At 47.0% G+C, this 13,859-nt stretch overlaps 1 protein-coding gene across 1 annotated transcript; it reads left to right on the top strand.

The window, feature by feature from the left end:
- The first annotated feature begins 1,684 nt into the window (after positions 1-1,684).
- On the top strand, positions 1,685-2,856 carry LOC116529395 (ubiquitin-conjugating enzyme E2 N-like). Its single transcript, XM_032247205.1, has one exon. It carries the CDS (start codon positions 1,717-1,719, stop codon positions 2,173-2,175), a length of 459 nt encoding a protein of 152 aa, XP_032103096.1. The 5' UTR covers positions 1,685-1,716; the 3' UTR covers positions 2,176-2,856.
- Positions 2,857-13,859: the final 11,003 nt, after the last annotated feature.

Below are 13,859 nucleotides of genomic sequence, written 5' to 3' on the forward strand. Positions count from 1 at the left end.
AATTTTTTTTCCATTATTAGTAGAGAGAGGGTTTCACCTGTTAGCCGGGCTGGTCTTGAACTCTTGACCTCAAGTGATCTGTCCACCTTGGCCTCCCAAAGTGCTGGGATTACAGGCATGAGCCACCACACCTGACCTGTAACTTCTCAAAGGGCTCATACCTCCTTTCCCTCATGAGGGGAGCTTACAACCTCCCCAAGGCAGCCTGTCCATCTTGGAAGAAGAGCTCTGTCTGTTAGCAAGGTCTTCCTCCTTTGGGGCAGAAACATGCCCACTGAAGCTTCCACACAACAGTCCCAGCTGTCTTTGAGATTTGCACAGAACAAGGCCACTCTCTCTTCTCCAGTGCCCCTTCAGGTGTTTTCAGGCAGATATCACGACCATCGACCCGTTTGAGGTTCCACAAGGACACAGGCCATGTCTGTCTGGTTTATTTCCGAGTCTCTGGCACCTTGCACAATAGTTGCCCCAGAGGAGAAGATTATATTTGTCTGATGGTTGAATGAACAAAAGTACAATACTTTTCTCTGAGTTAAATATTTCTAGTTCCTTTAACTGTACCTCCAAGACTTTGGTTTTGAGTCTTTTCTCCATTCTCCTTATCTCCGTATTTCTAGACTCATTCTTCGGAGATAGAATTTTTGCTCCTGTAAAAGAATGAAGTTTTGATTCTTATGGCTTGATCGGTTGTCAAACACTCCACCTGTGTCTCTCCACAATGACACAGACTCCCCGCTGGAGGACAATGAGTGTTGTAAAAAGCAAGAAAAGGGAAAGAAGGCCAGGCATCGTGGCAGGCGCCTGTAATCCCAGCACTTTGGTAGGCCGAGGCGGGTGGATACCTGAGGTCAGGAGTTCGAGACCAGCCTGGCCAACATGGCGAAACCCCATTTCTACTAAAAAAAAAAAAAATAGTCCAGCATGGTGGCAGGTGACTATAATCCCAGCCACTCAGGAGGCTGAGGCAGGAGAATGGCTTCAACCCTGGAGGCAGTGGTTGCAGTGAGCCGAGATCACGCCATTGCACTCTAGCCTGGGTGACAAGAGCAAAACTCCGTCTCTTAAAAAAGAAAAAAGGGAAAGAAAAGCTGACACTTCTTGCGTTCGCAAATGCTACCTCAAAGATGTACCATGGTGAACTTGCTGCTGGACAGCCCTTAGAATGGTACCCTAATGCCTGACATGTAGATACTTGAATATTTATTAAGTGAATAAATAAATGTGATAGAATAAAACTCAGTCCTTTTTTTTTTTTTTTTTGAGACGGAGTTTCACTCTTGTTACCCAGGCTGGAGTGCAATGGCGCGATCTCGGCTCACCGCAAACTCCGCCTCCCAGGTTCAGGCAATTCTCCTGCCTCAGCCTCCTGAGTAGCTGGGATTACAGGCACGCGCCACCACATCCAGCTAATTTTTTTTTGTATTTTTAGTAGAGACGGGGTTTCACCATGTTGACCAGGATGGTCTCGATCTCTTGACCTCATGATCCACCGGCCTCGGCCTCCCAAAGTGCTGGGATTACAGGCGTGAGCCACCGCGCCCAGCCTGCAGTCCTTTTTTTTAACTGGTGGAGATAAGTCACTATTTCCTGCATTTGAGAATATTTTAAAATTACAGAATAAATTCATATTGCTTCTAGAAAAATAATTAGAAAATACAGTTGATTAAAAAGAAAAAATGGAAACGAGACCAGAGGCCAAACTTGGGTTCTGACAAGATGGCCAGGCTGCCCCGCAGGATCATCAAGGAAACCCAGCGTTTGCTGGCAGAACCAGTTCCTGGCATCAAAGCAGAACCAGATGAGAGCAACTGCCGTTATTTTCATGTGGTCATTGCTGGCCCTCAGGATTCCCCCTTTGAGGGAGGGACTTTTAAACTTGAACTATTCCTTCCAGAAGAATACCCAATGGCAGCCCCTAAAGTACGTTTCATGACCAAAGTTTATCATCCTAATGTAGACAAGTTGGGAAGAATATGTTTAGATATTTTGAAAGATAAGTGGTCCCCAGCACTGCAGATCCGCACAGTTCTGCTATCGAGCCAGGCCTTGTTAAGTGCTCCTAATCCAGATGATCCATTAGCAAATGATGTAGCGGAGCAGGGGAAGACCAACGAAGCCCAAGCCATAGAAACAGCTAAAGCTTGGACTAGGCTATATGCCATGAATAATATTTAAACTGAACCGATCATCAAGTGTGCATCACTTCTGTTCTGCCAAGACTTCTTCCTTTTTGTTTGCATTTAATGGAGATAGTCTTAGAAACATTATCGAATAAAAAAGCCCAGACATCTTCAGTCCTTTGGTGATTAAATGCACATTAGCAAATCTGTGTCTTGTCCTGATTCACTGTGGTAAAGCATGAGCAGAGGCTACAAGTATCATCTGGATTGTTGTGAAAGGTTTAAAAGCAGCAGCCCCTTCCTGCTTTTACTCATTTCCCCCATCCTGGTTTAAGTATAAAGCACTGTGAATGAAGGTAGTTGTCAGGTTAGCCGCAGGGGGGGTGGGTATTTTTCTTTATTTTTTTGAGGGGGGAGGTAGTTTTATTTTAATTTTATGGGCTCCTTTCCCCCTTTTATGGTGATCTAATTGCATTGGTTAAAAGCAGCTAACCAGTTATTTAGAATATGCTCTCTAGCCAAGTCTAACTTTATTTAGATGCTGTAGATGGACAAGCTTGATTGTTTGAACCAAAATGGGAACATCAAACAAACATCACAGCCCTCCCTAATAACGTTGTGACTTTGCTGTCAAGTGTAGATTCCCCCCTTCAAAAAAAGCTTGTGACCATTTTGTATGGCTTGTCTGGAAACTTCTGTAAATCTTATGTTTTAGTAAAATATTTTTTGTTATTCTTAAGAAGAAAAAAAAAAAGAAAAAATAATAGTTCCATGCAATCCTATTGTCCAGTCTTAACCACTGATGTTAATTTGCTATTAACATCAGGTACTCCAGGCATTCTTCTAAACAAATACATTTAAATATCAATCAAGCATGTTGTTTGGTATCTAGCTTTATTTTTCTTTTCACTTAGTCATATTCTGAATATCTCTTTGTTTCATTGAATATTCTTCTAAATCATTTTTAGATTTTTAATATTTGTATGGTATCCTATCATATGAATGTCAAATGAGCAAATCTCTAATTTTGGATATTTAGGTTATTTGCAATTTTCTTCAAATGTTTTTTCTTTTCTTTTCTTTTTTTAAAGACAGATTCTGGCTCTGTCACCCAGGCTGGAGTGCACTGGTGCAATCTCAGCTCACTGCAAACTTCGCCTCCTGGGCTCAAATCATCCTCCCATCTCAGCCTCTCGAGCAGCTGGGACTGCAGGTGTACACCCCCATGCTTGGCTAATTTTTGAATTTCTCTTGGGGTTTTGCCATGTTGGCCAGACTGGTCTCAAATTCCTGCACCCAACCGATCTGCCTGCCTTGGCCTCCCAAAGTGCTGTGATTACAGGTGTGAGCCACCATACCTGGCCTCTTCAAAAGTTTTTATGGTGCTTACCATCATACTGAGTGTTTTACCAATGTTAACCATTTAATCTCTCCTAAAACCTTATGCATTGGGTACGATTGCTGTCTCCATTTTATAAACTGGAAAATTTAAGCACAGAGGGAGTACGTGACTTGTCAAAGGTCACACCGCTAGTGAATTAACAGGTGGGGCCTGATTAACATCCAGGCAGACAAGGATTCCAAGTCTGTGAGCCTAACCCCTGCACTCTACTGTGTCTCAGTGCTCAAATGAACATACCAGCAGCTAAAGCTCTATACACATTCTTAGTTGTTTTTTGCTATAAGTGCTTACATGTGAAATGACTGGGCCAATGGGCATGCATATTTTACAGTTTTTAATGCAAGCTGTTCCAAACTGTGTTGCTGGGTTGTGAATGTGTCGACTCTCATTTCTGACAATCTCCTACCCTCAGTGGTCATACTTTCCTGGTCCAGCAATCTAGGTGTGTGGAAAAGTCTCCAAGTGCTCTGAGGCAGTGTCCTCCTGCACTCTGGGCCTGTCTGTCTTCTCCTCCAGGAAGCCTTCCCGGTCTCCAAGTCAGCAACTCCCTTTTTTAATGCTCATGTCCCCTGCTACGCCCCTGACTGTGCTGGACTGTGGCAGTGTGTGTTGAGCTCTGTGAGCTCCTGGAGGCGGGTGGGGCCTGTGACCGAGTCATTTGTGTATGCAGTGCCTAGTGTGGGACTTGGTGTGCCTGGCAGCAGTGCCTGGTCACCTCTGTTAAAAACAAGAATGAGTCAGAAAGTGAAGTGCACATGTGGGGACAATTGGTACAGAGCATCTGACATTGGAACGGTTCTCAGCATTCCAGGCCACTGTTTGATCCCTAACACTCCATCTGGTACCTAGCCCATCAAAATATGCACTCAAAAATACAATTTGACGGTGTGCACAAGTAAGCACTTATTAAATGGAGTGTTCAGAAGTCTACTTTTATTCTTTCTCTACTATCTATGTTCCATCATTTTTCTTTATTTTTTTGAGATGAATTTTGCTATTGTTGCCCAGGCTGGAGTGCAATGGCATGATCTCAGCCCACTGCAACCTCCACCTTCCAGGTTCAAACAATTTTCTGGCCTCAGCCTCCCAAGTAGCTGGGATTACAGGCCTGCACCACTGGGCTGGACTAATTTTTCTGTATTTTTAGTAGAGACAGGGGTTTCTCCATGTTGTTCAGGCTGGTCTTCAAATTCTTGACCTCCGATGATCCGCCTGCCTTGGCCTGCCAAAGTGCTGGGATTATAGGCATGAGCCACCTCACTCGGCCCCATTATTTTTCTTATTTAAAAAAAAAATTGGAAAATATGGCCAGGCGCAGTGGCTCATACCTGTAATCCCAGCACTTTGGGAGGCTAAGGCGGGCGGATCACAAGGTCAGGAGTTTGAGACCAGCCTGGCCAACATGGTGAAACCCTGTCTCTACTAAAAATACAAGAAATTAGCTGGGCATAGTGGCAGGTGCCTGTAATCCCAGCTACTCGGGAGGCTGAGGCAGGAGAATTGCTTGAACCTGGGAGGCAGAAATTGTAGTAAGCAGAGATCGTGCCATTGCATTCCAGCCTGGGCGACAGAGTGAGTCTCCATCTCAAAAAATAAAAAAAAGGAAAATATAAAAAAAGACGAAGAAAAAACCAAAATGCCTCTAATTCAACCACTCATCAGTAACCACAGAAACATTTTGACGGACATTCTTCCCGGCTTTTCTCTGTATATAGAAACAGATGCACATTTTCTTTTTTGGTTTTTAGAGATGGAGTCTTGCTGTGTTGCCCAAGCTGGTCTCAAACTCCTGGGCTCAAGCAATCCTCCTGCCTCAGCCTCCCAAAGTGCCGGGATTATAGGCATGATCCACTGCACCCAGCCTCAGATGCATATTTTAAAAACAGAATTGCCATCCTACTGTGAATTCTACTTGGTCTGCTTTTCTCCTTCAAGACAGCAGGAGCTGAATACAGTGGCTCATGCCTATAATCTCAGCACTTTGGGAGGCCACGGCAGGAAGGTCGTTTAAGACCAGGAGTTTGAGACTAGCCTGGACAACACGGCAAGACCCCCATTTCTACAAAAAATCAAAAAATGTGCCAGGTATGGTGGTGCATGCCTGTAATCCCAGCTACTCAAGAGGCTGAGGCAGGATCGCTTGAGTCCAGGTGTTCAAGATTATAGTGAGCTGTGATCACACTGCTGCATTCCAGCCTGGACTACAGAGTGAGACACTATCTCTTAAACAACAAAAACCTCTTTATGGAGTTTTTGAGAAGATTATATGAGTCTATACACACACACTGTGTGTGTGTGTGTGTGTGTGTGTGTGTGTGTGTGTGTGTATTTTTGAGACGGAGTCTCACTCTTGCTGCCCAGGCTAGAGTGCAATGGCATGATTTCAGCTCACCACAAACTCCGCCTCCCAGAGTCAAGCAATTCTGCTTCAGCCCAAGTAGCTGGGATTACAGGCATGCACCACCATGCCTAGCCAGTTTTATATTTTTAGTAGAGATGGGGTGTCTCCATGTTGGTCAGGTTGGTCTGGAACTCTTGACCTCAGGTGACCCGCCCTCCTTGGCCTCCCAAAGTGCTGGGATTACAGGCATGAGCCACTGCTCCTGGTGAGTTCATATATTTAAAATGCCGGCTAGGCATGGTGGTTTACACTTCTTTTTTTTTTCCCCCTGCTCCAGTGGCTCACACTTCTAATCCCAGCACTTTGGGAGGCTGAGGTGGGAGGATTCCTTGGGTTCAGGAGTTCAAAACCAACCTGGGCAACAAAGCAAGACTCTGTCTCTATAAAAAAAATTTAAAAATTAGCCAGGCGTGGTAGTACACACTTGTATTACCAGCTATTCAGGAGGCTGAGGTGGGAAGACTGCTTGAGCCCAGGAGATTGAGGCTGTAGTGAACCATGATTATGCCACTGAACTGAATCTTAGGCAATGAAGTGAGATCCTGTCTCAAAAAAAAAAATACTGAGCACAGAGAATGCCCAAATGTCATACATAATCAACAAACACAAGGTAATATTATTATGATTATAAGAAACATATGTTAAGCCCCAGTCTACAGATGAAAAATCATATAACAAATAGTTGACTGTTATATGATTGTGATTTGTCCACTGACAGAAATTTAGGAGAGTCTAAACTCTGTCTGACTCCAAAGAAACTAGAACCTGTGAAGTATGCATAATATACCATGCATGTATATGTATAGACATTTTACATGTTTTGGGATATGTCATCTTTGGCATCATTTAGGGTCTGGTAACATGGCACATAGAATATGCTGAATCGTAATATTGCATGAATTTTTATTATTCTTGTTTAGTGGGAAAAAATTGAGCTCCACAGAAACTAAGAGACTTGCCTAAGTACACACAATTAGCAAATGGTAGGGCTGGGACTGGAACCTTGGACCACTGTGGTCACCTGCCTCTCAAGCAAGCCTCAGAGAAGGGAAGTGGCTTGCTAAGGTGTTGCCACAGCTTCTACTCTGCTATCCCACCTCTCCCAACAGTCTTGTGGAATTTTCCAGAATTCCAGGGCTGGACGTCACCTCTATGATCATTAGATGTTTGATAAAGATGACCAGGACAGCAACATGCTGACTGTCAAAAGGTCACACTGAGACCCAGAAGGCCAAGTAGGTGAAATGCAAGGATCTCAAGCTGGAGATCAGAAGTCTCTCTCCCTGCCCCAAGCCCCCACCCCACCCTCTGCTTCCCTCCCTGCCCTTTCCTTCTTCCTTAGCCCAACAGGAAGGAGTTGTTGCTGTTTGCTTCAGGAAGCAGCTCATACAAAGAGACAGTTCCACACCTTACTGCGGCCCCTCCTTTTCCCTCCCTTCCACATAGTGAAAGTAGGAGGAATAATAATTATCATTATCAAGACAGCACTTCCTGAATGTTTGTTATTATGTGCTGAGGACTTTTCATAGGTTGCCCCCCCCAAGCCCCCACCCAGTGAATCTTCACAACAGCCTTTGAGGTTGGCAGCTACGGTTGTTCCTGTTTGATAGGACGCTGAGGTTCAGAATGGATGAGCAGTTTACTTAAAGTGCCACAGTAAAGGGCAACCACGCGGGACCCCAGAGTGTCGGATTAAAGAGCCCCTGATCTTAATCATTATCACACACTGCAAAGTAAATGTTAGTGTCCGGGACACCGTGGGCAGAGGGACCTGGAATGGCATGGCTTCAGGAGGAGTGTAGTTGGAGGGAAAGAAGGGTATGGAAGTCACAACTGAGATGTGATTCTGGGTTGTGTCTTGTCTCTGGTTTCCTGTGTGACTTTGGGCAGATTACTTTACCTCTCTGTGCCTTGAGAGACTTCATCTGTGCAACAGGGATGAGGCTAAGAGTCCCCCACAGCCAACTCTGGGCCATGTGAGGAGTGAGGATGGCAGCAGGAGGAAAACAGGCAGCAGGGGAGGGGCTCTGAGCACTGAGGGAGCTCTCAGGACCCAGCTGGGCCCTACTGATAGTTCTACGGCCTCAACTTTCTGGGAAGAGGATTTATCTGATGTCAAGGTCATCTCTACCAAAGTTAAGTTGCAATAAAAACAACACTGAGAAGGCCCAGCATGGTGGCTCACGCCTGTAATCCAAGCACTTTGGAGGCCAAGGCGGGCGGATCACCTGAGGTCGGGAGATCAAGACCAGCCTGACCAACATGGTGAAACCCCGTCTTAAAACAAAAAACAAAACAAAAAAACACTGAGGGAAAGAAGTATATATGACATATTTCTTTTTTTTTTTTTTTTCCAGATGGCGTCTCCCTCTGTCACCCAGGCTGTAGGGCAGTGGTGCAATCTTAGCTGACTGCAGCCTTGACCTCCTCAGATCAAGCAATCCTCCCACCTCAGCCTCCTGAGTAGCTAGCTGGGACTACAGGTGTGTGTCACCATGCCTAGCAAATTTTTGTATGTTTTGTAAAGATAGGATTTCACCATGCCCAGGCTGAGTTTTTTTGTTTTGTTTTGTTTTTTTGAGACGGAGTCTTGCTCTGTTGCCCAGGCTGGAGTGCAGTGGCACAGTCTTGGCTCACTGCAACCTCTGACTTTCAGGTTCAAGCTATTCTCCTGCCTCAGCCTCACAAGTAGCTGGGATTATAGGTGCACACCACCAAGCCTAGCTATTTTTTGTATTTTTAGTAGTGACAGAGTTTCACCATGTTGGCCAGGCTGGTCTCAAACTCCCAACCTCAGGTGATCCACCTGTCTCAGCCTCCCAAAGTGCTGGGATTACAGGCGTGAAACATTGTACCTGGCCACCCAGGCTGGTCTTGAACTCCCGAGCTCAAGCAATCCTCCTATCTCGGCCTCCCAAAGTGCTGGGATTACAGGCATGAGCCACCACCCCTGGCCTTGAAATATTTCTTTAAGAAAGAAAAAGAGTACTGAAATCCAGCTCAGAAGATCTGGGCCTTCGTCTGGACACACAATTATGATTACCAATGGTATAAGTCAAGGCTCAGTCTGACCCCAGCTTGAGCTGGGCTCTGGGCCCAATTCTGTTTCTCCTCTGGCCTCAGCTCTGTAATCTGTAAGCTGAGGGTATTTTTTACAGAGTCTCTTGACATACTCGCCCTGCACACCTCTATGGTCGCTAAGCCCTGTCTCTGCCTCAGTTCTTCTCCTCATGCCCCTCTGGGCCTGCCTGGTTCTTCAGGTTTCCAGGTCCAGGCCTCAGTGAGGACACACGGGATGGAGGCCCAGGTGGGCAGAGGACGGGAAAGGGGCACAGTGCCACAGGACAGACTGCTCCCGCTCTGGCCCCTAGGTCCCCCCGCCCTACTCCAAGTTGCGTGGGGGCCTGGCCTGAGATCAGAGGTCCACCAGCGTCAGCCCGTCCCCTGCTCGCGTCAGGAGGCGCCTTCTCAGTGCAGAACAATGCCGGCTCTTTGAAGGGTTGGGCAGCAGGGGATGGGTGTTTCTCCAAACACAAGGCCTCCTTTGCAAAACAGGCTTTGATTCCCAGGCCCGGAGGCCCCAGGTGCCTGTTGGGCGGCAGGCGGAGGCTGGGGGCTTTGTTTGGCAGGAAGGGGGACCTGGAAGATTCAGGAACAAAGCCTGGGACAGAGCTGGACAAGGCTGCAGTCCAGCCTGGGCAAGCGGGTCAGGGCTGAGATGCCAGTGGGGGCGGGGATTCGCATGTCTCAGCCCCTGCCCCCTCCTTAGTCTGGCCTGCTCAGGGTGGCCCTGGGCTCCTCTCTCCGTGGTCCCGACTCTCTCACTTATGCGGCAGGCACTGTTGGACTTCCAGGGTGTCATGATAGTCCACAGGCTCCAAAAATCCCTGCGTGGGGATTAATAAAGCTGGAATCCAGGACTTGGGATCCAGGCGGGAGGGAGGAAGGTGGCCCCAACTAGAGTCCACTGGCCTGTGCTCTGGGCTTAGATCACTTAGAGGAATGAAGGCTGCCGATTTCTGCCAAATACCATGCTGGTTATTTGACACACACGTGCCTCTGATTTAATCCTCATTTTCCCACCAACAGTGATCTACAGGGCTCCCCTAGGTCCTCTCTGGACTCATCTCTGATCACTCTCGCCCTCTCTCACTGCTCTCAGCCGCCCCGGCCTCCTCACCGCTCCAGAACACATTGGGCCTTTGACTGCCTCGATGCCTCCAGGCCGGCCGTTCCCTCTGCCCAGGTGCTCTGGCGTGGCTGACCTCACTTCCTGCAAGCCATGGTTCTTCAAGGCAACCTTCCAGCCCCCTGGGCTTCACTCTCTGTTAGCCAACTTGCTTTCTTTCACAGTGCCTTTCGCCTCTTAACATACATGCAGTTACTTATTTATGATGCTGTTCATTGCCTTTCTCCCTCAACTAGAATGTAAGCTCCACTAGGTCAGGCACTTTTCGGCAATTTTCCCCACTCATGTCTCCCAGGCACCTAGTACAGTGCCTAGCACTTGCAATGTTAACTTTATGTCACCTTGGCGAGACTACAGTGCCCAGCTGCTTGGTCAAACATTGGTCTAGATTCTGCTCCAAAGGAACTCGGTGATGGGATTCACATTAACGATGAAATGTTTTTACTTAAAACAAATTGCCCTCCATGTGTGGGAGAGCCTCATCCAATCAGCTGAAGGCCTTAAGAGCAAAGACAAGTTTGCGGAAAGACTGAGGCAGCCTCAGCACTGCGACATAGAAACTCTGCGTGAGTTTTGCACCTGCCGGCTTGCTCTGCTGACTTCAGACTCAAGGCTTCAACATTGATTTGAAGGCTGGAAATTCAGGTAATTTTTTTTTTTTTTTTTGAGACGGAGTTTCGCTCTTGTTACCCAGACTGGAGTGCAATGGCGCGATCTCGGCTCACCGCAACCTCCACCTCCTGGGTTCAGGCAATTCTCCTGCCTCAGCCTCCCCAGCAGCTGGGATTACAGGCATGCGCCACCATGCCCAGCTAATTTTTTTGTATTTTTTTAGTAGAGACGGGGTTTCACCATGTTGACCAGGATGGTCTCGATCTCTTGACCTCGTGATCCACCCGCCTCGGCCTCCCAAAGTGCTGGGATTACAGGCTTGAGCCACCGCGCCCGGCAGGTAATTTCATGATAGTCCACAAGCTCCAAAAATCCCGGCGTGGGGATTAAGTGAATAAAGCTGGAATTACTTGAAATTCTGCCTGAATCCCAAGTCTTAGACTCCAGCTTTATTCACTTAATCCCCACACAGGGATTTTTGGAGCCTGTGGACTATCATGGAGATTACCTGAATTTCCAGCCTTCAAACCTACCCTACAGGCTTCAGACTTGCCAACCCTGATAATCACATGAGCCAACTACACACACGCACGCACACACACACACACACACACACACACACACAGAGCTCTTACTGGTTCTATTTCTCTGGAAAACCTGATGAATAAAGTCCTCAAGAATACTAGTGTTGAGTAGCATGAAGTTGCTGTTTCTGTGAGTAAACAGTGATTGAATCTTGGCAATTTCATGTGATTGAATCTAATATTTGTAGAATGAATAAGTGAAGGAACCACAAAGCAGCCATGAGGAAGGTGTTATCTTACCAGTTAGGAAACCAAGACTCAGAGAGGTAAAGCCAACTTGCCAAAAAAGGTGCAGGGAATATGTGGTAGAGCTGGGATTCAGACTTCAGGCTGACTTCGAACAAATACAGCAGTGTCTGCCTTTTTACATGAACCAACCATGGGAGTCCCTGAGCAGAGTATATCACCTTGGTGGGCCTCAGTTTGAGAAGTCAGCGAAATAGTAGTCCCAATCTGATGAGTCTAAATGCTTTCCAACTGCAGGCTCTGAGCTGCCGGGAAAATGGCTGTGCCAGCTTCATCTCCTTCATCTAAGGCATGTCTTAGAGCTGCTGGTGACTTTCTTGGACCTAGGGTTTCTGCACAGCTAGCTGGTGACACACCTGGCCTCCATCCCTCAGGAGGTCCTGAAGGGGGGCTGACAGGCTCACACGGGGGAGGGAGGTGCAAGGCGCACCAGACTGTGGCGGCGAACGTGGTCTTGGGGCTGGCGGAATTATCTTTGCCGTGCAGTGCCCGGGTTATTTGTCCACTTATTTACAGTTTCTGAGTTTCAGGCTCCTCACATGTAAAATGGGATAATAACGCCCTACCCCTGGATTATTTCGAAAACTAAATGAGATCATGCACACAAAGTCCTTGGAATCTGGAGTGCTCAGTAAATGATAGTAGTTAGTGTGATTGCTTTTAGCAAATAGTATCACCACAAGTTTTGAGTATTGCAGGTAGCAAAGAAAAGAAGGTGACACTGTTTATCTTGGGGCCCTGATTACATCTCTTGGTCCTCTTCAGGATTCTCTCACCCTCAGCACAAACCCTTAGAAGAGGATCTGATTGCAGTCATGTAGAGAGGTTTTACTGCACTGAGTTTATAGCATCCTGGGGGATGTTCCTTTGTTTAGATCTGAGCTTTCATTCTGGCCCTAAAGGCTTTGTCTGCTGTTAAAAAAAACAAAAACAAAACAATGCCACTATTTCAGGCTGCCGGAAATGACCCCACAGCCCATAATTATAATACTTTGCATTTTTTTTACCGTAAAGTGGTATTTATGCTAAAACCATATGGGAGGTTTGCTAGGGACAGGTGCTCTAGGCCTAGAGGGGAGACACAGTTTGTAGAAGTTGTGGGTGGCAGAGCCAGGCTACACACTGCCTGCACGCTCTACTGTCCCCCTGCCCTGTGAAATAATCTTGCTCTGGACAGTATGGTTTCCAAAGAGGGGACACAAGACAATCCTCCGGGCTTCCGGAAAACCTCTCTCTCTCTCTCTTTTTTCTAGACAGAGTCTTACTCTGTTGTCCAGGCTGGAGTGCAGTGGCGTGATCTTGGCTCATTGCAACCTCTGCCTCCCAAGTTCAAGTGAGCTTCCTGCCTCAGCACCCCCAGCAGCTGGATTACAGTCACTCGCCACCGTGCTAGGCCAATCTTTGTATTCTTAGTAGAGATGGGGCTTCGCCATGTTGGCTAGGCTGGTCTCGAACTCCTGACCTCAGGTGATCCACCTGCCTCCGCCTTCCAAAGTGCTGGGATCACAGGCGTGAGCCACTGCACATGTTTGTTTTTTTTAAATAACAAAAAGTAATGACATCTTCTTACTGTGTAATATGGAGATAAACAAACCTTAAATTTAGAAAGATTTGCCTATATAAGAAGCTGCATACTCCAATTATTTTTAACCAGTAACGGTATGAGATCAAAGAGGTCTGGAGACCACGGCTCTGGGGGACCATCCTGAACTTCAGCTTTCGGGATGACTTCCTTCCTGCTCTGGGGCTCAGCTCAGGCCGGTCCCTGCGGGGGGCTCATGGGGACCTGCAATATCGTCTTTCAGACACTGGTGGATCCTCAGCCTCATCAGAGTTGTTCACTCTGCCCGGCTCCCAGATTGCCAGGCTCACACTGGCCTAGAAGGTTCAGTGCTGGAGCCTCCGACCGCCTTTCCTGTTACCAAAGCCCAAGTGTCCAAGAAGGATCCCAAACCTCCTGCCCCTTCCCATCCTGCTGGGTTACAGTCTGTCCTTGGAGAGAGAGTAAACAGAGGAGGTGACAGAGTCAATAAATGTCTCCCGTGTGGCCTTGGCGAGCATATATGCCTTCCCACCAAGAGACACAGGTACATTTATGCTCGTGGCCCTTCCTATGACACACACAAGAATAAATATTAATAAGACAGGAAATAGTAATAAAAATAAAGAAAAGAACAAAAAGGAAGAGAATGTTTATGGACTCTGAAAGAAGTCTTGAAAAGCTAGTTCTGAGTATCCAAAGTCCTGCCTCTCAAACCTTGTCATGAGTAGGGGATTTGGGTCAGAGCCAAAGTCATCCAAGAAT

The sequence above is a fragment of the Sapajus apella genome, unplaced genomic scaffold (assembly GCF_009761245.1).
Source record: "Sapajus apella isolate SASKATOON/1434 unplaced genomic scaffold, GSC_monkey_1.0 scaffold62, whole genome shotgun sequence".
NCBI lineage: Eukaryota > Metazoa > Chordata > Mammalia > Primates > Cebidae > Sapajus > Sapajus apella.

Excerpts from the sequence above, each read along its gene's own strand:
- LOC116529395 (XM_032247205.1), top strand. The coding sequence starts at position 1,717 with ATGGCCAGGCTGCCCCGCAGGATCATCAAGGAAACCCAGCGTTTGCTG.